Source organism: Sus scrofa, chromosome 12 (assembly GCF_054392235.1).
Source record: "Sus scrofa isolate SSC_HxYL_T2T_F1_AM1 chromosome 12, Sscrofa_HxYL_maternal_Yorkshire_Landrace_v2.0, whole genome shotgun sequence".
In the NCBI taxonomy this organism is placed as follows: Eukaryota; Metazoa; Chordata; class Mammalia; order Artiodactyla; family Suidae; genus Sus; species Sus scrofa.
In genome coordinates, this window is record NC_139394.1 from 14,204,715 (window position 1) to 14,230,001 (window position 25,287).

At 39.7% G+C, this 25,287-nt stretch overlaps 1 protein-coding gene across 40 annotated transcripts in view; it reads left to right on the forward strand.

Moving 5' to 3' along the window:
- BPTF (bromodomain PHD finger transcription factor) overlaps positions 1-25,287 on the forward strand; it is a 144,301-nt gene that overhangs the window by 35,522 nt on the left and 83,492 nt on the right. For 34 of the 40 annotated variants that reach the window (XR_014820917.1, XM_084983895.1, XM_084983902.1 and 31 more), the window contains exons 3-5: positions 7,771-7,994; positions 15,058-15,264; positions 15,807-15,995. Coding sequence is in view for 39 of the 40 variants with exons in the window: in XM_084983895.1 (XP_084840021.1) it covers positions 7,771-7,994; positions 15,058-15,264; positions 15,807-15,995 (620 nt within the window). In the remaining variant the exon portion in view is untranslated. The remainder of the gene's footprint in view (positions 1-7,770; positions 7,995-15,057; positions 15,265-15,806; positions 15,996-25,287) is intronic. The other 6 variants (XM_084983903.1, XM_084983932.1, XM_084983923.1 and 3 more) reach the window with 1 other exon arrangement.

The following is a 25,287-nucleotide window of genomic DNA, read 5'->3' on the forward strand; positions in this document are numbered from 1 at the left end:
GTATCAGTATATAAAACAATGCTCAGGCAAGTAGAAGAGAAGAACCTTTGAATGTGGTTAAATATGTGCAGACCTTTGAAATTACATGAGTCAAAGGATTTAAGAAGGTACCTGTGGATGGATTTGTGATACATTATTAAAGAAATGAGATAATCTACTTTTCTAAAATTGAACAGTGAAATTCTTTACATGCTTAGCAATGAAAATATTCACTTAAATTTATTTGCTTTAAAAGCTTGAATCTTAGTCCCTCAAATTGTCTTAGTGCATAAAAGAGTACACAAAATTTAATGACGATTTCAGATGAATAAGGATGATGTCTTTTTTCATGCATTGTGACATCTTGACTGTTTTCTTTGTAGTGTCTAGTTCAAAACGTTAAATATCATTGTGAATGATACTTGTTCCTTGTCAATAATTTGAATAAATCAAAAAGATTTTACATCTTTTTTAAAGTTAGGTTAAAACAGTTTCCATTTAAGTGCCCCCTTGTGGCAGATTCTATGTGGACTCCTGGTAAAGGTTTTGAAACCATGTGCATTGCTCAGCTGACATTGTGTAGAGATTTGGTCTGTGCTTTCCCTGGAAGCCCAGAAGCATAAAAGGATGAATCAGGGGATCAGTTGCCCAAGGAGGTTATGTCTAAAACAAAGTCTGGGGCAGTAAACACTTTTTCATTGTAATGGTAGTAGTTTATAGAAATTAAGTTTTCCTGTTATTGCTCTTATTTGTTTAATATTCATTAAAAATATGTTATTCATATAGCTTAGTGGATGAAAGTTCTTACACATGAGTTTAGAGTCTACCTAAGGACCCAAGATATTGAGCAAACATTTTAGAGCTCAGTTTCAATCTAATATGTAAGAGGGCCAATCTTTCTTTAATACTGCTTTCATTCTGTCAGTCCTTTGATCTGAAATCAGGACTTTTAGGAATAAAATAGGAATCGCCAAATTAGATTAATACCTTTTCCTATCACGATCCATTCTGAATAACATTACCTTGAACACAGCATTTTATTTTGTTTAATTTTACTTTTTTTTTTTTTTTTTTTTTTTTTGAGGGCCACACCTTCGGCATGTGGAGGTTCCCAGGCTGGGGTCAAATCAGAGCTGCAGCTACTGGCCTCCGTCACAGCCACAGCAAAGCCAGATCCAAGCAGGGTCTGCACCTTCGCCACAGTTCACAGCAACATAGGAACCTTAAACCAAAGAACAAGGCCAGTTATAGAACTGGTGTCCTTGTGGATACCAGTCGGGTTTGTTACTGCTGAACCACAACAGGAACTCCGAACACAGCATTTTAAAATTCTGCACTTTTTTGTTTTCCAGACGAACTAATGTAAGCCTTTTAACCTATACAGCTTTCCGCTCACACCTTCCCATTCTAGGTATAAGCCACCTGTCTACTTGCTGACTTGGTTGCCATCTGATGTATGTCTGAAGCCTTCAGCCCATATCCAGTTCTGTATGTCCAGCAGCTTTCTGGACGTGTCCGCACAGCAGGCACCTCTAATACAGCATTTAAAACTGAACGCACACATGGCTCCATCACCCACCCTTATTTCTGTGTCCCCATCTTGGTAAATGGGATCATCACCCTCCCAGCTCCTCAAGCTAGAAACCTGGGAGTAGGAGCTCCCACTGTGGTGGAATGGAATCAGCAGCATCTTAGGAGATGCTGGGATTTGGGTTCGATCCCCAGCCCGGCACAGTGGGTTAAGGATCCAGTTTTGCTGCAGCTGTGGCTTAGGTCGCTATTGTGGCTCAGATCTAATCCCTGACCCAGGAGCTCCATATGCTGCAAGGCAGCCAAAAAAAAAAAAAAAAAAAAAGTTAAAAAAAGAAACTTGGGAATAATTTTTTTGTCCTATATTGTTTTACTATTAATTACCTCTTAAATATTGACTCTTTTCTCTCCATTTTCATTGTCAGCATTATCTTGATTAGACTAGTTTAGTTTAGTAGTCTCCAGACTGGTCTCTTTACCCCATTCCCCAGTTCTCTTCTGTGTTCCATTGCTGGATTGTTTTTAAAACGGCCATTCTGATCAGATCCTTTTCTTCCCCGTCTGAAAAATAGGGTGACAGTACTTACATCAAAAGCTGTTGTGAGGATTAAGCAAATTGAAATATGTGGGGTTTAGAACACTGACAGCACCTAGTGGGTGCATAGAGAGGTTAAGTAATTTATCCAGTATCATACAGTAACAAGTGTTAGAATCAGAATTTGGTCCCAGGCACTCTTCTGATTCCAGAATGTGTGCTCTTAACGTCCTTGGGCTGCCTGCCCTAGCTTTTGTCTTTTTTTTTTTTTTTTTTGTCTTTTTAGGGCTGCCCCTGCAGCATATGGAAGTTCCCAGGCTTGCAGTTGAATCGGAGCTGCAGCTGCCAGCCGCAGCCACAGCATTGCCAGACTTGAGCCTCATGTGTGACTTTCACCATAACCCACTGAGCAAGGCCAGGGATCAAACTTACGTCTTCATGGATACTAGTTCATTACCGATGAGCCACGACGGGATCTCACTAGCTTTTGTCTTTAATCTCTGAATCCCAAGCTGTGTTACTTTCCTGTGGCTGCAGGTAACAAAGTGAGAAATTTGTTTTCTCACAGTTCTGAAGACTGAAAGTCTAAAATCAAGGTGTCTGTGGGGCTGTGCTGCCTCCAAAGGCTCTAGGAAAGAATTAGTTTCTTGCCTCTTCCAGCTTCTAGTGTCTCGAGTGACCCTTGGCTTGTTGGCAGTATAATTCTAATCTCTACCTACCTCTTTCTCTTCAAGGTGGTCTAGGCTTTTTCTTTTAAGAACCTCAACATTCTTCCAGCTTTTTCCTGTTACCCAGTTCCTAAGCCACGGCCATATTTTTTAAAGTATTTGTTACAGGAACGCTTCATTTCCCAGTATTAGAATCTGTATGAGTTTCTTTGGGCTGCCATAACAAATAGACTTGTTTAAAACAAGAAGAATTTATTCTCCCATGATTCTGGGGCTGGAAGTTTGGAATCAGTGTCAGCAGAATTGCTTCTTTCTGGAGGCTCAGGGAGACTCTGTTCCGTGCCTCCCTCCTAGCTTTTGGTGGCTGCTGGTGAACCTTAGTGCTTCTTGGCTTCTAGACAGGAGCATCACTCTTGCCGTCGTCCTCACATCCCCTTCTCCATGTGTCTCTCTGAATCCTCTCCCCCTCTTACAAGGATAGCACTCATTTGATTTAGGGCTCACCCTCAATCCAGAATGATTTCTTTTCAAGATCCTTAGCTGATTACACCTGCAAAGACCCTACTTCTGGAAATAAGGTCACATTCTAAGGTTTCAGGTGAGCATACTTTCTGTTGAGATACTAGTCAACCCACCACACTAGTGTTCCTTAGTCTTAGTTTCTGTGGGTTTGTTTAGAAGTAAAACTTAAAATTATTGTTAGTCACGAACATCTTATCTTGCCTAAGTAAAAGTCAGATGGCGTTTATAATGTAGGCCATTGCCATTGGTTTTATTTTTGGCAGATATTTTCATTTCAGCCTTTCCTCCCCTGCCACACTGTGAATTCCTTGAGCTTATCAGTGACTTTAGGGAAGCTGGGCCAGTTTGGGTGTGCAGAAGGAACACTGTAGGCATTGTGGGACCAGATCTTCTGTGGAAATCTAACCCCATAACCAAATGTACAAATCAATGTATATTTATATAGGAAAGCTGATGTCACTTTTACAATTAGTACATCTGTATTAAAACTTTTTAGAGTTCCGTGGTGGCTCATTGGTTTAAGGAACCAGCATTATTACTGCTGTGACTTGGGTTACTACCATAGCGCAGGTTCAGTCCCCGGCCTGGGACCTTCATTATGCCGCAGATGTGGCCAGAAACAACAACAACCTCTCTTTGCAAGCATTAACTGTTATTGTTCACTCAGTTTTGCTGCTCTGTGCTTTTAATGAATCTATCCTTCTATAGCTTCAAGAAGAAAAAAGTTGTCAGTGTTGAGTATTACCATTGATGAGCAGAATAAAAAATAGTTACTGGGCTATTTTTAGAGGCACATTAACAAAGTGTACATTTAGTGGAAGAATATTGGAGTGGTAAAGACCGGAAAACATATGAGTATTTGAGTATGTTTGACCTGAAAAGGAAAAAACAGGGTAAAATTATAGAGGTGAAAGAGTTGAAGGACTGTGTGTGGAAGAGATATTAGGTTTCTTTCAGAGAATTCTAGCAAGCAGGACCAGGGCATATTGGTGGAAACACTAGGTTTGTGTCATCTCTTAAAAGGAAAAACTGCCCCCCACCCCAGCATGTGGGAGTTCCCAGGCCAGGAATCGAACCTGCGCCACAGCAGTGACCCTAGCCACTGTAGTGACAGTGCCAGCTCCTTAACCTGCTGCACCACAAGAGAACTCCCTTAAAAGAGCAGTTCCAGTATAGAACAGAGTGTCACCGTATGAAGTTGTGATTTCTCCCTTGAGATGGAAATTTTGCAGATGCCAGTGTGGACTAAGTCAGTCAACTAATGGGGATCCTGTCAGTAGTCTGTGAGTTGCTTGAAAAATTGAATAAAATGTCCCTTTCACTAAACTTGTCCCCATAACACCATAGCATCTTATTTTCTTACTTTCATTATTGGGGGCTGCAGCAGTGGCATGCAGGAGTTCCTGGCCCAGGGATCCATAGCATTCTGTTTCCATGCTTGTAAATTGTTTTCTTCCCCCCACATTTATATAGAATGTTTCTCTTGTTGCATGGAAATTTGTAGATGTTTTTGAATAAAGAGGAAAAAGCAAACAGTTAAGGAATTCAGTATTTTTATAACAGGGGAAATCCTTAAATTGATAACTTAGAAGATAATAAATTATCTTGTACTTGGTCTTTAATTCTTGCACTTGGTCAGAGCTCACTGTGTGCTTCCTGATTTGATGTTGTCACAATCAGATTTCTGTTATGGTATTGCCTTTGAAAGGTTTTTATCAATCTTTTTGTTCAGAAGATTCTGACATCTTTTAACTTTTTTTTTTGGTCTTTTCTAGGGCTGTGCCCCCGCATATGGAGGTTCCCAGGCTAGGGGTCTAATTGGAGCTGTAGCTGCCGGCCTACGCCAGAGCCGCAGCAATGCCAGATCCAAGCTGCATCTGCGACCTACACCACAGCTCACAGCAACACCAGATCCTTAACCCACTGAGTGAGGCCAGGGATTGAACCTGCAACCTCATGGTTCCTAGCCGGATTCAGGAACCATTTCCGCTGCGCCACAATGGGAACTCCAACATTTTAAGTTGGAATAGATCATTGTCATCACTCAGTCACAAGAAGTCTGTACACAAACCCATTGTGGAGTGAAATAAAATGATTTTCAGGAGTTCCTACTGTGGCACAATGGGATCATCTCTGTTGCTCCAGGATGCAGGTTTGATCCTTGGCCTGGCACAGTGGGTTAAAGGATCCGGTGTTGCTGCAGCTGCAGTGCTGGTTGCAACTGTTGCTTGGATCTGATCCTTGGCCTGGGAGCTGCATATGCCATGGGGCAGCCAAAAAAAAAAGATTTTTTCAGGAATTTTTTTTTTTTGTCTCTTTGCCTTTTCTAGGGCCACTCTCTCGGCACATGGAGGTTCCCAGGCTAGGGGTCAAATCGGAGCTGTAGCCGCCGGCCCACGCCTGAGCCACAGCAACGCGGGATCCAAGCCGCGTCTGCAACCCTCACCAAAGCTCACGGCAACGCCGGATCCTTAACCCACTGAGCAAGGCCAGGGATCGAACCTGCAACCTCATGGTTCCTAGTCAGATTCGTTAACCACTGCGCCACGACGGGAACTCCCAGAAATTTTTGTATAAAGCTTATAACACAGAAATATACTAATCTCACATGTCAGCAGATGCCAGTTTAAAAGAGCAAAGGTAGATAACAGGGACTCTTTATTAATCTTTTCCTTTAAAAATTTTTAAATTTTGGTATGCTTGTATTTATCCATGATTTAATATATCCCTTCAAAATTATTGAATGACTGGAGTTCCCGTTGTGGCTCAGTGGAAACAAATCCGACTAGAAACCATGAGGTTGCGGGTTTGATCTCTGGTCTCGCTCATTGGGTTAAGGATCTAGCATTGTCATGAGCTGTGGTGTAGGTCACAGACACAGCTCGGATCCAGTATTGCTGTGGTTGTGGCACAGGCTGGCAGCTATAGTTCTGATTTGACCCCTAGCCTGGGAACCTCCATATGCTGCAGGTGTGGCCCTAAAAAGCAAAAAAAAAATTGTTGAATGATTCATTCCTGGAATTCTGATAAATTTTAACTTTTTTCCCCCAAATTCCTTATATTTTATTTATTTTTAAAACTTTTACTATATTTGATTTACAGTGTTCTGTCAATTTCTGCTGTGTAGCAAAGTGACCTGGTTACACACACACACACACACACACACACACACACACACACACACACACACACACACACACATACATATTCTTTGTCTCCCATTATCCTCCATCATGTTCTGTCACAAGTGATTAGATATAGTTCCCTGTGCTCTGATCAATTTTAACTTATTTACTACCTGCTAGTAATAATATTTTCTAATTATTGATCACTAATGATGTGCCCAGGCAGTCTGATAGGTGCCTTGTTATAATACCTTTATTTACCTTAAAATATCTTACAATGGCCCTCAAGACAGGTATTGTTTTCTCCCAATTCAGCAGAGACTGAAATGGTTCAGAGACCTAGAGAGGTTGTGCCTTGTCCATGTTTGCCTGTCTCATAAGAGACTGAGCCCAGATAAAATCAGACCTTCATTTTTTTCTTTTTTTGGCTGCACCTATGGCATGTCGAAGTTCCTGGGCCAGAGACTGAACCCTTGACACAGTTGTGACCTGCACCACAGCTGCGGCAATGCCAGGTCCGTAACCTGCTCCACTGCAAGGGAACTTCTGAAACCAGTTCTTCCTTAAAGCCCTATTCTTTGAGCTGCATGAGTTGGCCTTCGAGTAGATAGGAGAGCTAGACTCTTTCTTGTCAGATACCCCACAAGTTTCCTGAATTCTTTTCGAGTGAGGGAGACCTGCCGTCACCTGTGTTTTTCCAAGTCTGGTCCTAGACGCTACCTTGCCTTGTGTTCTTCGTGACTATCCCTGTGACATCTCCACCTGCATTGCGAGTGAATGGCATCTTCAGAGAGGCTTGAGCAGGAGAGGGAGCTGCTGCTCTTCTCTCTAACTGAGCTTTGATCATCCAGGGAAAGAGACAGACATTGTCACTGGACTGAGAGGACTCCTTCAGGGACAGAATTTAGTGGAGCATTTACACCATTTTGGTGGAAATGTTACTGTAATGTGGACCTGCTCTGTATTTGCCACATACAGAACATAGTTTAAGTATTTCTGCTTAAATATTTCTGCCTCTCCTGTTGTTAGAGTGATGATCTTAAAGTTGATTGAAGTATAACCTAGACTGACCTCCACCAAGTATGCAAATGCTCTGAGTTTTAAGGGCCTGTTTCTGCATGTCATGTTTTTAGATATCCTTCTTTGCTGCTGTACTGATTCCTCTCTTCCCACTACTACAAGCAGGTTATTTTATCCTAAGCCGCTGTGGGCCAGGAAATCAAAATAATTAGTGGTTCAGATAAAATGAGTATGTTGAGTTTGATTGAGACTGGAGAAGAGCTCTTGGGAGCACGTGTTCTGAGTGTTAGTGCACAATCTTTGTATTATATATTTTAACTCACTGGATATATGAAAAATGTCAGGTAAGTGCCATTATGTCTAACATAGAAAAAAAATTTTTTTTTAACAGAGAAGAAGATACAGAGAATGAAAATGAAAAGAAAATTTGGTACTACAGCACAAAGGTCCAGCTTGCAGAATTAATTGACTGTTTGGACAAAGATTATTGGGAAGCAGAACTCTGCAAAATTCTAGAAGAAATGCGTGAGGAAATCCACCGGCACATGGACATAACTGAAGACCTGACCAATAAGGCTCGGGGCAGTAACAAATCCTTTCTGGCGGCAGCTAATGGTGAGAGGGAAATTTTCTCATTTTACTTCTTGTTGAATTTGAGATCAACTCTTGGTCTGAAATAATTACAAAATTTTAAAATATATTAAAAATTTTAAGCGTGGCTTTTACTTTAGTTCTCTGTATTTCATTTTCTCAAGAGAATCTCATTCATCCTAACATAAATTAGGGATCCCCTGTGCATTTTAGTGTTTTCTACTTTGCCTTGGTCATTGCTGGTATTTGCCAAATAAACCTTTTAGGGAGTCCTATTTCCAATTATGAGAAATGGTATTCTTTTAAAATTTACTCTTTGCTTTTTTCCTAATAAACTTTTAATTTTAGTTTAATTTTAGAGTTTCTGAAAAGTTGCTAAGGTCACACAGAGGGTTTCATATACCCTGCAGCGGGCTTCCCCTCTTACCCATTTTGTGCAGTCGTGTAGTACATTTGTCATAGCTGTTGAACCAGTGCTGATATGTTGTAATACCATAAATCTATACTTTATTCAGATTTCCTTTTTATCTAATGTTCCTTTTCTGTCTGGGATACCACGTTATATTGAGTCATCGTGTCTCTTTAGGTTCCTTCAGACTGTCACAAGTTCTCAGGCTCTCTCTGTTATTGATGACCTTGACAAGTTTTGAGGATTGCTAGTCCACATATTTAATAGAATGCCCTCCATATGCATTAGTCTCATGTTCTCATAACTAGCCTGAGGTTAGTGTGTTTTGGAGGGAAGACCGCAAAGGTGAAGGGCCATTCTCAGCATCTCATCAAGAGTACCTGCCATCAGCATGACTTATCACTGCTGATGTTACCCTGGATTTTCTGGTTGAGGCAATGTCAGGTTTTTCTATACATATATGTCCACTTTAGAAGAGTTTAATTCTGGAGTTCCCGTGGTGGCGCAGTGGTTAACGAATCCGACTAGGAACCATGAGGTTGCGGGTTCGATCCCTGCCCTTGCTCAGGGGGTGAACGATCCGGCGTTGCCGTGAGCTGTGGTGTAGGTTGCAGACGCGGCTCGGATCCCACGTTGCTGTGGCTCTGGCGTAGGCCGGTGGCTACAGCTCCGATTCGACCCCTAGCCGGGGAACCTCCATATGCCGCGGGAGCGGCCCAAGAAATAGCAACAACAACAACAAAAGACAAAAAGACAAAAAAAAAAAAAAAATAAAAAAAAAAAAAAAAAAAAAAAAAAAAAAAAAAAAAAAAGAAGAGTTTAATTCTGTTTTTGGTAGTTGAAATTTTCTTTTCTAATTTTTCCTAATATTTTATAAAAAATTTCAAATATATGGAAGGTGGAAAGAATTATACAGTAGTAAGTACCTGTAAGTCCATCATCTAGATTCTACAACTTATATATTTGTAATTATAATTTACTATGTTTTATCATTTTTTCTCTAATTATTATAGTCAATTTGCAGTGTTTCGTCATGTTCTGTTGTACAACACAGTGACCCAATCGCACTAATTTCCCTGTGCTGTACAGTAGGATCCCATTGCCCATCCATTCCAAATAGAACAGTTTGCATCCAAAACCCCCAAAATGCCCATCCATCCCACTCCCTCGTCTGCTCTTCTTGGCCGTGATGTGTTTCTGTTTGTTTGTTTGTTATTTTTATGTGTTTTTTTTTTTTTAAGGCTGTACCCACGGCATTTGGAGGTTCCCAGGCTAGGGGTCCAGTTGGATCCACAGCTTGCCAGCCTATGCCTCAGCCACAGCCACACCAGCTCCGAGCCACATCTGCGACCTACACCATAGCTCATGGCAATGCTGGATCCTTAACCCACTGAGCAAGGCCAGGGATCAAACCTGCAACCTCACGGTTCCTAGTTGAATTCATTTCTGCTGCGCCGTGACGGGAACTCCTGTTTTTTATTTTTAGATAGTATCATCTTTTCCATATTTTAGATTCCATAAATAAGTGATATCATATGATATTTGTCTTTTTCTTTCTGACTTACTTCATTTAGTATGAGAGTCTCCAAATTCATCCATGTTGCTGCAAATGGCATTAGTTTGTCTTTTTTTATGGCTAATACCCATTGTATATATATATGTACCACATCTTCTTAATCCATTCATCTCTCAGTGGACATTTAGGTTGTTTCCATGTCTTGGCTATTGTGAATAGTGCTGCTGTGAACATAGGGGTGCATGTATCTTTTTTTTTTTTTTTAGTCTTTTTGCCTTTTCTAGGGCCACTTCCTGCGGCATATGGAGGTTCCCAGGCTAGGGGTCTAATCGGAGCTGTAGCTGCCGGCCTACACCAGAGTCACAGCAACGTGGGATCCGAGCCGTGTCTGCAACCTACACCACAGCTCACGGCAATGCCAGATCCCTAACCTGCTGAGCAAGGCCAGGGATCGAACCCGCAACCTCATGGTTCCTAGTCGGATTCGTTAACCACTACACCACGACAAGAACTCCTGTATCTTTTGCAATGAAAGTTTTGTCTGGATATATGCCCAGCAGTGGAATTGTTAAATCATATGGTGGGTCTATATTTAGTTTTCTGAGGTACCTCCATACTCTTTTCCGTAGTGGTTGCACCAATTTACATTCCCACCAACAGTGGAGGAATCATAATTTTTTTTTTTCTTTATGGCTGCACATAAAAAGGTTTCTTGGACAGCATATGAAAGTTTCCTGGTCAGGGATTGAATCCCAGCTGCAGCTGTGACTTATGCACAGCTGCAGCAATGCTGAATCCTTAACCCACTGTGCAGGGCCAGGGGATCAAACACGTGCCTCCACAGCTACGCGTACCTCTGCAGTTGTATTTTTAACCCTCTCTCCACCACAGTGAGAGCTCCTATCATATACTTTTTTGGTGATTGTGTTCTATAATGCTTTATTTCGCTTGTTTGAAGGAAGTTTATTTTTGGAATGAATTCTATTAAGAGGAGATGGTTTTTAAAATCTGGTAGGTTAATTATTTCTGTTTAGTTTTGAAAAAGTCCTATAAAGTATAGAACATACATGTTTATGGAACATACATATTTATTGTAGATTAGATACAACCTAAACGGATTATTTTTTCTTTTATCCTTAGTATTTTTTTCTCCCCCTGACTTTTTTGGACTGTTTTTCTTATGGCTATGAATAATACCAATTTTTGAATTAAAAATAAGCACATCTAGATGGATAAATACATGTTTACTTGATAGAGTGGATAACAAGATAGAATGTTTGAAATTAGAATCTTCATAGAAAATCAGGAGTTCCCATTGTGGCTCAGTGGATTATGAACCCAGCTAGTATCCATGAGGGTGTGGGGTCAATCCCTGACCTCACTCAATGGGTTAAGGATCCAGGATGGCTGTGAGCTGTGGTGTAGGTCATGGATGTGGCTTGGATCTGGCGTTGTTGTGGCTGCAGCTGTGGTGTAGGCTGGCAGCTGCAACGCCTATTCGACCTCTTGCCTGGGAACTTCCACATGCCACATGTATGGCCCTAAAAAGCAAAAAAAGCAAAAAAAAAAAAAAAAAAAAGAAAAAAGAACCTTTACAGAAAATCAGAGACTTTGGTCATCCCATCTGTGATTTTTGGTCTAAATAGTTTTGCGTTTTGTTTTGTTTTGTTTTGTTTTAATGTTGTTTAATTGCCATTAAATGGCAGTAGGGAAGTTGGGAGGAATGTACAACAGTTTGGTTTGGAAATACTGGTAGTTGAAGATCAGGGTGGAGCTATGTTTGAAAGTAAGAAATAATATGGCTCTTTAAAAGAGCAAGTAATTGGTAATTACATTTTAATTTTGTGAATAAAAAGTTCTTCAAAAACAGTGAGATACTTCGGTTTGGTAAGTTTAGTGTACTTAGCAAGAGTCATGCAGCTGGGGTAAATAGAAACTGAAAGCAGTGTGTATAGATAGGTAAAAGGATGTAAGGAAGTGATGTGAAAAAGGACCCCAGGGTGACTTGGATGATGACGACAGGAAATATAATAGAATTCCTTCCATTTGAGGAGTTCCCATTGTGTCTCAGTGGAAACGAATCAACTAGTATCCACGAGGACTCGGGTTCAATCCCTGGCCTCACTCAGTGAGTTAAGGATCCAGTGTTGCCATGAGTTGTGGTGTAGGTTGCAGATTTGGCTCGGATCCTGAGTTGCTGTGGCTGTGGCGTAGGCTGGCGGCTACAGCTCCAATTGGACCCCTAGCCTGGGAACCTCCATTTGCCGTGGGTGAGGCCCTAAAAAGAAGCCAAAAAAAAATCCTTCCATTTGAAATTGTCACTGGCTTCATCTAATCATTGGCTTCAAATTCTTATAGGAATTAGGAGTAGAGAAGGTGAGAGAGAGTGAGGAATTAACTCCAGTGGCTTCAAATAATGACTTTACGGAAAGGTCAGTATTTTCCAATGATGACTTTGCAGAGTTTTTCTAATCTTAGGAAACCTTCAGTTTAAGAAATATTAATGAAAATGAAGGTAGAGAACATTTCAACAAAGGAAATATAAACAAAGAAATTTAAAAATCCAAAAAGAAGTATAGGAGTTCCCGTCGTGGCGCAGTGGTTGATGAATCCGACTAGGAACCATGAGGTTTCGGGTTCCATCCCTGCCCTTGCTCGGTGGGTTAAGGACCCAGCGTTGCCGTGAGCTGTGGTGTAGGTCGAAGACACGGCTTGGATCTCAAGTTGCTGTGGCTCTGGCGTAGGCTGGTGGCTACAGCTCCAATTGGACCCCTAGCCTGGGAACCTCCATATGTCGCCGGAGCGGCCCTAGAAAAGACAAAAAACAAAAAACAAAAAGAAGTATCGGAGTTCCCGTCGTGGCGCAGTGGTTAACGAATCCGACTAGGAACCATGAGGTTGCGGGTTCGGTCCCTGCCCTTGCTCAGTGGGTTAACGATCCGGCGTTGCCGTGAGCTGTGGTGTAGGTTGCAGTCGCGGCTCGGATCCTGTGTTGCTGTGGCCCTGGCGTAGGCCGGTGGCTACAGCTCCGATTGGACCTCTAGCCTGGGAACCTCCATATGCCGCAGGAGCGGCCCAAGAAATAGCAAAAAGACCAAAAAAAAAAAAAGAAGTATCATGATTTCAGGGCCTTGGCATTAAAAATGTTTCTTCTTGTTCAGAAACATTGTACTCTAGTTGGTAAATTTGTTTCTCATGGGACTATAGTTTAGCAATTCTGAAACTAGTTTACTGTGTATAAGAGGATTGACCAAATAAATAGACATATGGTAGATAATGAAAACAGAACTTCCGCTACAAAGAGGCAACAGAGCAATGCTTGAATGAATCGCACATGTACTCCCACACAAAGATAGGTACAGAAAAAATACAAATATTTATATACGCATGGGCTAGTGTACAGAATGCTTTTCCCAGCTCTGTTGGTAGAGAGAGTATAGACACTCCAGCAGTAACAAGTACTCCTAGTGCCCAGATCATGATTTCTTTCTTTTCTTTTCTTTTTTTGTCTTTTTGCCATTTCTTGGGCCGCTCCCGTGGCATACGGAGGTTCCCAGGCTAGAGGTCAAGTTGGAGCTGTAGCCGCTGGCCTACACCAGAGCCACAGCAACGCAGGATCCGAGCCACGTCTGCGACCTACACCACAGCTCACGCAATGCTGGATCCTTAACCCACTGAGCAAGGCCAGGGATCAAACCTGCAGCCTCATGGTTCCTAGTCGGATTTGTTAACCACTGAGCCACGACGGGAACTCCCAGAACATGATTTCTAAATCCCTTTCTCCAATGCAAAAAGAGCCAAGACTCCTTGAGCGTTAAGGGATTCTAGGACTGGGGCAGGAAGAGGCAAGGTGAGTTTGGAGCACCTTGTAGTGTTGGAAAGTAAGTAAGTGCTGAATAAAGGAAGAAGGGAGGGTAGGAAGTATGTTTAAAGCATACTGGACTCACCTGGAAGAAGTCCTAGTGGCCAAAACTGGAACAATTTGAGCAACAAAATAAAAAATGATAATATTGGATCATAACCCAAAGAATATCATTAATATCCAGGAGTCCATGTTCTGATACACCTTGAAAGAGAATCAGAAGCCTTAGGGATTTAGTGACTTTCAGTTTTGAGACTTTAGAGAGAACTCTTTCCCCATGGGCTTCTTTTTTTTTTTTGTCTTTTTTGTCTTTTGTTGTTGTTGTTGTTGCTATTTCTTGGGCCACTCCCGCGGCATATGGAGGTTCCCAGGCTAGGGGTCGAATCGGAGCTGGAGCCACCGGCCTACGCCAGAGCCACAGCAACGCGGGATCCGAGCCGCGTCTGCAACCTACACCACAGCTCACGGCAACGCCGGATCGTCAACCCACTGAACAAGGGCAGGGACCGAACCCGCAACCTCATGGTTCCTAGTCGGATTCGTTAACCACTGCGCCACGACGGGAACTCCCCCCCCATGGGCTTCTGTTTTCTCATTTTAAGTAGCTTGCCCAGGCCCACGTAAATAATGCAAGTCAGATTGGCAGTAGGTTACGAGTCTCTAGGTTTTTGTCACTGCACCACACTGCCCAGACTGGGTGTATATCAGTTTACAGTTTTTCTCATATGTCAGAGGATATGACAGTAATCTATATCAATCTCAGTTTTTTTTCTTTTTTTTGTCTTTTTAGGGCCTTACCCATGGCATATGGAAGTTCCCAGGCTAGGGGTCGAATCAGAGCTGTAGCTGGCAGCCTTCACCACAGCCATAGCAATGCAGGATCTGAGCCTCATCTGCGACCTGCACTACAGCCCACAGCAATACTGGATCCTTAATCCACTGAGCAAGGCCAGGGAACGAACTCGAGTCCTTATGGATACTAGTCGGGTTCGTTACTGCTGAGCCACAATGGGAACTCCTCAATCTCAATTTTAAAAGATAGACTAATTTTTATTTCTTTTTTTAAAAAAAGAAATTGAAATAATGTAATTAGCATGTATTTTCTGGAAGTGAAGATAACCAAATTGGAATCTCTAAATATCAAAATTTTATTGGTAATCTTGATCTTTGTTTCATAGTTGTAATACTTTTAACAGATTTAGCTTTAATAATAATTTGTACTGAAACTCTTTAGGTGGCATTTGTAGTGCTTTTATATTTGGCATAAATGGAAACAAAATTTTTATTTGTTTTATTATAGAAGAAATTTTGGAATCCATAAGAGCCAAAAAGGGAGACATTGACATTGTTAAAAGCCCAGAAGAAATTGAAAAGGACAAGAATGAAACTGAGCATAATAACTCCAAAGATGCCGACAAAAGTGGAGAGGAGTTTGAAGACCAGCTCCTTGAAAAAGACAGTGATGACAAAGCACCAGATGATGATCCTGAGCCTGGAAAATCTGAGGGTAAAAACATTATTTGGTTAAAAAGAAGTAGTTCGTCAGTGTTATTCATGAAATCTCTAGTTTCACTTGCAAAATGAAAATGAATCTTTTTTATTACAAACAACTATTTAATATTTTACATCTCTAAAGAAATTAGGATACCCTTCCTCCTTAAAACATGCAGAATCATTGTGATGTATATATTGGTGGATTTGCTATAATGTTATACCTCTATTTATACTTCTTAATAAGGTGGGGTGCCATTTTCCTATGAGATTTATTGGTGAAAAATCAGTATTTTTATATCATAATATACACTTTTCCATGTAATACTCATTTTTATATTAATTACTTCAACATCCTTACTATATTAAATATTCTTAAATAGCCTTTGGATTCCCTACTGCAGAAATATCCCAGATTCTAATTGCTTCAAAATGGCCTTCCAACAAAGTAGGTTTTTTTGGTGATCATTCGTTTTAGGTAGTTGACTGAATGTGGCCATTTGTCCTAAAGCAATTTTAAAGGATATCTTTAAAGTTTTGTTGTGCATTTTACTGTAGAGCCAACAGAAGTTGGGGATAAAGGTAACTCTGTGTCAGCAAATCTTGGCGACAACACAACAAATGCTTCTTCAGAAGAGACTAGTCCCTCTGAAGGGAGGAGTCCCGTGGGGTGTCTCTCAGAAACCCACGATAGCAGCAACATGGCAGAGAAGAAGGTGGCATCTGAGCTCCCCCAGGATGTGCCAGGTACAGAGGGCAGTGTATCAGTGCCTCTGTAATGGGGGGAAATCCTTCCCTTTAGTGAAAGCTGAATGTCACCTAAAACTTTAAAGTATGTGTTTATTCATGCTGCTTGCTTACATAAGTGCCATCCCTGATTGCTAAATTGTCACCTAACATTTGGAGTTTGACAAATGTTCTTGCATTTAGTGCTTGAAACTCATCATATTTTTCATGCTTTTTAAAGTTCATTTAGCTGTTTTTGTCTAATAAACTTATTTTAATATTTTATCACCAGACCATAGTGGCAGATATTTTGTTTTTAAATACTTACATACTAATGTCTCAGTGTTGAATGATGTCACCATTTCAATTCTGTATGTACTAACAGATTAATTTTACGTTTGCATGTGGTCTTGTAATTTTTTTGTTTTAACAACATTTCAAACCATAATGTTATGATAGAAAACCATTGTCACAAAACATTTTTTGTAAAATATATTTTGACATGAAAATGTAAGTTAACCAGTAATAAAATACTTCAAGTTTTTTAAATTAAAATTCTAATCAAAGTAAGTTATATCACACTAAGAATGTCATTATCCCTTTCCTTTTACCTTTTTTAAAAGTGAAAAAAAAATTTTACTATAGGAGCTATGTGTATTTTTTGAAAAACAATATAGAAAATTAAATGAGCAAAGCAAGAACATAAACACTGGTGACCATATGAAAAGTTAGGAATTTTAGTTAATACCTTGATGGAAATCCTTACAGAATCTTTCTAGATATTATAAGAATATCATGTAAGTCTTTCTTTTTTTTTTCCCCTCTTTACTTTAGCCTTTCTGGTAGGAAAGTAGAGATAGCTTATTGTGGTTTGGACTTGCAGTTCCCCGGTGATGTTGAGCATCTTTCTTTTGTGTGTGTGTGTCATTTGGATAACTTCTTTTGTGATGTGACTGTCAGTTCTTTGGTTCATTTCTTTAAGTGGTCTCTTTTGTTTGTGGTTGTTTCATTGAGTAGGTTAAGACCAGTCCCTCTACTCCATCTTTTTTTTTTTTTTTTTTTGGTCTTTTTAGAGCCACACCTGCAGCATATGGAGGTTCCCAGGCTGAGGGGTCAAATCGGAGCTGTAGCTGCCAGCCTATACCAGAGCCACAGCAATGCCAGATCCGAGCCACGTCTGCAACCTACATCACAGCTCATGGCAACACCAGATCCTTAACCCATTGAGCTAGGCCAGGGATCAAACCCTCAACCTCATGGTTCCTAGTTGGATTTGTTTCTGCTGAGCCACAACGGGAACTTCCCTTTACTCCATCTTGACTGGAAGCAGAAGTTTCTAAATTGATTTTCTTAAATGTTTACTCCGTCTCATGTTTCTGGAAGAAATACAACTTGGTTGTAATTTATTTTTGTTCTTATGTATTGTTGCAATCCATTTTTAAATATTTTGTTTAGGATTTTTTCATCAACTTTCATGAATGAAATTGGCTTGCAGTTTTCCTTCTCTAATAGTATGTCAGGATTTGATTCCTAGATTATGCTGGCCTCAAAATGAGTTGATGTAAGTTCCCACTTTTCCTTTTCTCTGCAAGAGCTTCTGTGGGTTGGTGTTATTTACTCCTTAAATATTTTGTGAAGTCCTGGAGTTTTCATTGTGGGAAAGTTATTAATTGTAGATTTTGGAAGTTATCCTGCGGCACAGCAGGTTAAGGATCTGGTGTTGTCACTGCAGTGGCTTGGGTAACTGCTGTGGCATGAGTTTGATCTCTGGCCTGGGAACTTCCACATGCCATGGGGGAGGCCAAAACAATTGTAGATTTCATTTCTTTGGTAGAGAGTAGGATAGTAGGTATTCATATTTTCTGGTGGTTTTTTGTTTGTTTTGTTTTTTTAGGGTTGTGCCCATGGCATATGGAAGTTCCCAGGCTAGGGGCTGAATCAGAGCAATAGCCACCAGCCTACACCATAGCAATGCCCAGATTTGAGCTGCATTTGCGACCTACACCCTACATCACAGTGCACGGCAATGCCGGATCCTTAACCCTGAGTGCGTACAGGGATGAACCCGAGTCCTCATGGATCTTAGTCAGGTTCATTACCACTGAGCCACGGTGGGAACTCCTTTTGTTTTCATGTGTCAATTTAGTTTCATTTTTCTAGGAAGCTACCACTTTATTAAAATTTTATTGGTATAATAACATCCTTTGTTTTTAATGTTTATAGGATTTGTAGTGATGTTCTCTTTTTTCAATCCAGATACTATCTGTTTCTTTTTAATCATTTCTTAAGACAGCAATTTTTATGTCTCCAAAAAAAAAACAACTTTGGAGTTCCCATCGTGGCTCGGTGGTTAACAAACCCAACTAATATCCATAAGAACATGGGTTCGATCCCTGGCCTCACTTGTTGGTTTAATAAGGATCCAGAGTTGCTGAGAGCTGTGGTGTAGGTTGCAGATGAGGCTCAGATCCCACATTGCTGTGGCTGTGGTGTAGGCTGGCGGCTGTAGCTCTAATTCGACCCCTAGCCTGAGAACCTCCATATGCCACAGGTGTGGCCCAAACCCCCCCCCAAAAAAAAAGAAAAGAAAATAATAATAACTTTTGGGTTTGTTGATCCTCTCTATTGTATATTTTTCTGTTTTTTAATCTTACCTTTATTTCATTTCTTTTTTTTTCTTTTCATTTTTGTAAATTTTTCTTCCCTGCAGCTTTTTCCCCTAAACACTCTATTGAGGTAAATTGATATACAAAAAGCTGTGCATATTTAATGTACATATTTAATTGATGAGTTTGGAGATCAATATCTACCTGTGCAGCCATCACCACAGTCTGTGGCATAAATGTATCCATCACGTCCAGAAGTTTCTTACCCTCTTTATTATTTTTATTTATTTATTTATTTTTGTCTTTTTTTTGCTATTTCTTGGGCCGCTCCCGAGGCATATGGAGGTTCCCAGGCTAGGGGTCCAATCAGAGCTGCAGCCACCGGCCTACGCCAGAGCCACAGCAACGAGGGATCCGAGCCACGTCTGCAACCTACACCACAGCTCACGGCAACGCCGGCTCCTTAACCCACTGAGCAAGGGCAGGGATCAAACCCGCAACCTCATGGTTCCTAGTCGGATTCGTTAACCACTGCGCCACGACGGGAACTCCTCTTCTAGCTTCTTAAGGCGAATGCTTTGATGATTTTTATTTTTTCTATGTCTGTTGTCAAGGCTGTAAATTTCCCTCTAATATACTGTTGTAGCTGCATCTTACAAACTTTTATATGTTATTTTGTCTTTATTCAGTTTTAAAGTATTTTCTAATTTTTGTTATGCTTTTTTTTTAATAACACATTGCTTAATATTCACACATTTGGAGATTTTTCTGGGTACTTTTTATTAATGATTTCTAGTTTAACCCACTGTAGTCAGAGAACATTCCATGAATGATTTATGTCCATTAAGATTTGTTTAGGCTTGTTTTGTGGTTCAACATTTGGTTAACATTGATAAACTGTCTCATAGACACTTGAGGAGGATGTACATTTTTAGTTTTTGGGTGCAATATAGAACAACTGGGTCAGAGTTTTTAGTTGTGTTGCTCAAATATATATCCTTGTGATGTCCCCCCTCATCACCTGTTTTTCTGTGGGGTTGCCCTTTTTTCTTATAAATATTTTTAGCTTTTACATTATATTTAACGTATGTATATTATTAGGTACACATAATTTTTATATTGTTGAATTAGTTTTATATGACTTTTATCCTTAATAATATTTTTTATCTAAAAATTTTTTTTATAGTTGATTTACAATGCCCTGTCAATTTTTGCTGTACAACAGAGTGACCCAGTTATATACATTCTATCACAAATAGAACAGGATCTCATTGCTTATCCACTCCAGATGCAATAGTTTGCATCTACTAACCCCAGACTCCCAGTCCATCCCACTCCCTCCCCGTCCCCCTTGGCAACCACAAGTCTGTTCTCCATGTCCATGAATTTGTTTCTTTTCTTAGATAGGTTTATTTGTGCCACATATTGATTCCAGATATCATATGGTATTTATCTTTCTTTTTCTGACTTATTTCATTTAGTATGAGAGTCTCTAGTTCGATCCATGTCACTGCAAAGCATTATTTTGTTCTTTTTTCATGGCTGAGTAGTATTCCATTGTGTATTCATCTGTCCGTGGACATTTAGGTTGTTGCCTTGTCTTTGTTATTGTGAATAGTGCTGCAGTGAACATAGGGGTGCATGTATCAATTGCAGTGAAAGTTTTGTCCAGATATATGCCCAGGAGTGGGATTGCTGGATCATATGGTAGGTCTATATTCAGTTTTCCGATGTACCTCCATAATGTTTTCCATAGTGGTTGTACCAGTTTACATTCCCCACCACTAGTGTAGGAGGGTTCCCTTTTCTCTACACCTTCTCCAGCATTTGTTATTTGTAGACTTACTAATGATGGCCATTCTGATTGGTGTGAAGTGGTACTTCATTGTAGTTTTGATTTGCATTTCTTTAATAATTAGTGATGTTGAGCATTTTTTCATGTGCCTGTTAGGCCATCTGTATGTCTTCTTTGGAGAAATGTCTATTCAGGTCTTCCGTCCTTTTTTCAATTGGGTTGGTCCCCCCTCCCCCGGCTGTTGAGTTATATGAGTTGTTTGTATATTTTGGAGGGTAAGCCCTTGTTGGTTGCGTCATTTGAAACTATTTTTTCCCATCTGTAGGTTGTTTTTTGGGGTGTGTGTGCGTGGTTTTTTGTTTGTTTGTTTGTTTTATGGTTTCCTTTGCTATGCAAAAGCTTGTAAGTTTGATTAGGTCCCATTGGTTTATTTTGGTTTTTATTTCTATTGCTTTGGGAGACTGACCTAGAATATATTTTATTGTTGATGTCAGAATGTTTTGCCTCTCTGTTCTCTTCTAGTTTTATGGTGTCTTATGTTTAAGTCTTTAAGCCATTTTTAATTTATTTTTGTGCATGGTGTGAGGTTGTGTTCTAGTTTCATTGATTTACATGCAGCTGTCCAGTTTTCCTAGCACCACTTGCTAAAGAGACTGTCTTTTTCCCATTTTATATTCTTGCCTCCTTTGTCAAAGATTAATTGACCATAGGTGTCTGGGTCTTAATAATATTTCTAAACTAGGGAGTTCCCATTGTGGCTCAGTGGGGTAAGGACCTGATGTTGTCTCTCTTAGCACGCGGGTTCAGTCCTTGGTCTCGCTCAGTGGGTTAAGGATATGGTGTTACCTCAAACTGAGGTGTAGGTTGCAGATGCAACTCAGATGTGGTATTGCCGTGGCTGTGGCGTAGGTTGCAGTTACTGCTCTGAGTCACTCCTAGCCCAAGAACTTCCACATGCCCCAGATATAGTTGTAAAAAGAAAAAAAATAAAAGTCTGAACTACAATAGCTTTCTTTCTATTAATGTTTGTATTGTCTATTTTCTCTAGAATAGAAAGGTACTTAAAAATAACCCAAGAGGAGTTCCCGTCGTGGCACAGCAGAAACAAATCTGACTAGGAACCATGAGGTTGCAGGTTTGATCCCTGGCCTTGCTCAGTGGGTTAAGGATCCGGCATTGCCGTGAGCTGTGGTGTAGGTTGCAGACGCAGCTCGGATCTGGCCTTGCCGTGGCTGTGGTGTAGGCCGGTGGCTACAGCTCCGATTGGACCCCTAGCCTAGGAACCTCCATATGCCGTGGGTGTGGCCCTAAAAGACAAAAAGACAAAAAAAAAAACACACAAAGAAACCCAAGAATTTTAACTCTCTTTAGAAATATATCTAATTTAGAATTTTTTTATATATGCACATATACGTATCTATGTGTAGTGAGTACATGTATGTGTGTTTATGTATGTATCTCAGGCTATATTTTGTCAAGTCTTGTCAGAGAGCACTATCATTTTGTTACCATAGATAACATTATGCACAGGAATAATTACAGATGGTCTAAAAATCTATAGAAATAAGAACATTAGTAAAACAGGCAGAGTTATGATTTCAAAATGGGTATGTATCATCAGTGACTGGAAAGATTTCATATGGCTGAGATTGAAGATGAAACTGGAAAGTTGGGCACTATTTTGGGAAAGTTTGGTAGACATCACTTTAGAACGTTAATCTCTGCATATCTATTCCTCAGACCCCTCCCCCCCCCCACATCCATACTCCAGATATTTCACTTCAGTTCACGAAAATGGTTATGTGGCCAAAAATGACCTCTTATGGCAACTGTTTATTGATCAGTACAACTTCCTTGTAGTTAACAAAGAGCTCAGTTTCAGAATTACACTTTTGTTCTGAATTTCAGATTAGAAACTTTTAGTACCTGAATGTCGATTTTTCAGCATATAAGGCAACAAGGTGCATGTGTCTTTCTAACTTTTTTTTTTTTGGTCTTTCTCTAGGGCCGCTTCCCACGGCATGTGGAGGTTCCCAGGCTAGGGGTCTAATTGGAGGTGTAGCCACCAGCCTACGCCAGAGCCACAGCAATGTGGGATCTGAGCTGCATCTGCGACCTACACCACAGCTCACGGCAATGCCAGATCCTTAACCCACTGAGCAAGGCCAGGGATCGAACCTGCAACCTCATGGTTCCTAGTTGGATTCGTTAACCACCGCGCCACAATGGGAACTCCTCTTTCTAACATCTTAAACTCAAATCCACTATTGAGAGTTTGTATTCAGACATATAATACAAACAGCATTTGCTTTATTTAAGTTATGCCTCTAGATTTAATGTTTTGGATTAAAAAAATATTACTAGTAGATAAAACTGCCTTTATTTCCATAACTATTTTAATTGCTTTGAAAATGTTTCCATAGACATATTGAAACTCTAACGTCTATGAAGTTGAACTGTACAAACATATTGATTTAACCTGTTTCTTAACTTTTTGGGATAATGACATCTTAGAAGATAGTACTTTGCTTTAGGTTTGAATTTTTTCATAAGGAAAGCTCAGTGAATATAAGAGGCTGTGGAAACTTTTCCCTCATTGGGTTGATTAATAATGGCTTTTGGAGTTTCTGCAGCTAAATATTACTCTTTTGTTTCTTATTCTTTTTAATATTTTGGTTTTAGCCAATAGTCTAGAATATTTGAACTGTGAGGACTGTTGATAGGTGGTAACCTTCTTTGTGGTGATTTGAAACAAATCCTGATTTTAATCCTGTAGCCTAATGATATAGAGGTAAAGAATCCTAGAACAATTGAAAAGCAAATTCAGAATTCTAAACTGAAATGGGGGAAAACATAAGACTTGAGAGAAGTTAACCAAAAAACTATGTATTATGAATTATGGTAGGCCTCAGCTCATTAACTCCTTGAAAATTTAAATGGATAGATTCTGAACTCAATGGGTTAAGTAGTTTTTTTAGCAATCAGAATAACTGAGAAGGGGATTGATTGCCTGTTCTTTTATGAAGTACTGTTATCTTCTTAATAGCAGAGAGCTCTTTCTATAAAGTATTTTAAGATGTGGACAGTCAGAATCTCTTAAGTTCCTATCCCAGAATTATTTTCTTGGTTAAAAACATACTTGGGGAGTTCCCATCATGACTCAGCGGAAATGAATCTGACTAGTATCCATGAGGATGCAGGTTCCATCCCTGGCCTTGCTCGGTGGGTTAAGGATCTGGCGTTGCCATGAGCTGTGGTGTAGGTTGCAGATGTGGCTCAGATCTAGTGTTGCTGTAGCTGTGGTGTAGGCCAGTGGCTATAGCTCCTATTTGACCCCTAGCCTGGGAACTTCCATATGCCGCGGGTGCAGCCCTAAAAAGACAAACAAAAACAAATACACACACAAAAAAACATACTTGGGGTGTATTTGATGCTAAAAGAAAGTTGTTTTTTAAAAAAAAAAGTTGTTTTGTGGACTGGTCGAGAATTAATCACTTTTTCTTATAGTTTTGTGAGAAAGTGCACTCTGAATTCTGAGTTCACATATGAGAGGATGTTTTTATGTACTGTTTCATTATTTGAGAAGATGATTTTTACACAGTATTAATAAGGAATACCAAACTTTATAAAACTAGATGTACAGCTGTAAAAGGAGTGTTTAGTGAGGAATTTAATGCTATTTGCATGAGACTTCTTTTCTTCCAAATATATGCATTTTCCAACATGAGTTAGTTGACTATATTATGGGTTTGCAGCTGTCAGATTTTAAATATTCCATTTCTATCTTTCATGTAAAATTTTCTTATTATGAACATGTACAAGAGTTCTTCTTTTCAAATATGCACAGAAGTTAAACAAATAGTGTAAACCCCCCCATATAGCTAACACTTACATTAAAAAATCATCAATATTTTGTCATGCTAATAACTTCACTTGCCTTTTTTTAACTTCTTTTTTGGAGTAGGGCTTAAATTTTTTAAAATCTCCCGCTTTGACCACAGGTGTATACTATTAGATAAATCATAATCCTTAATTGTACTCATCGTTCACGTTCGAAGTTATCTTTATTACTGACGTAAATACCTGGGAACCTACTGCCCCAGACAGAAAGCCAAGTCTTGCTTTGAAACTAACCTGCATCAGATGATCTCCCCTGCATCCTTCTCCCCTTCCTGAAGTGACTGTCACCCAGAGTCCTGTGTTCACTAAGATTTTCTTTCCTTTTTATAAGAGAAATCCAGTAGAATTAAGCCTGTTGATACTGGAGGTCTAAGTGTTGTGTAACCCACATCCTCTTGCTTCATTGAATTGATTTACTAAAAACTATTTCTGTTTTGTTTGTTGTAAACTTCGTAACAAGTGTGTTGTGTTAAGTATATCTTATTATGTGTATTGTGTTAAGTATAACTTTTCAGGACTTAATTTTTTCACTTTTGTTATATTACTAAAATAACATTGTCTGTTGCTAGAGTTCTTTCACATTAACTGCGTTATAATACTCCTCTGTGTAACTGTGCCACAGTTTACTCATCCCCTTTCCTGTTGATGTGAATTTGGGTTGTTTGCTACTGCAGTATTTTAAAGCAGATCCAGGTATCATATTCTATCATTCCTAATACATTTCAAAAGACTATGGACATTTTCTTAGATTACAGTGCTGTTACCATTTTAATAAAACTGTGACAGTTCCTCAACACCATCTACTATCTGGTCAGTTTAAAATTCCTCACTTAAAAATGTTTTTTAAAAAAAATTTGCTGTTTTATTTTTAACTTTTTTTCAAACACCAGATAAAACATTTCATATACCCTTTATTCACTTAAAAAAAATTTTTTTTTTTAACGTATAGTTGATCATTTTTTTGTGTTTTAAAGAACTCCAAATCAGCTCCCTGTATGACCTGACATTTGAT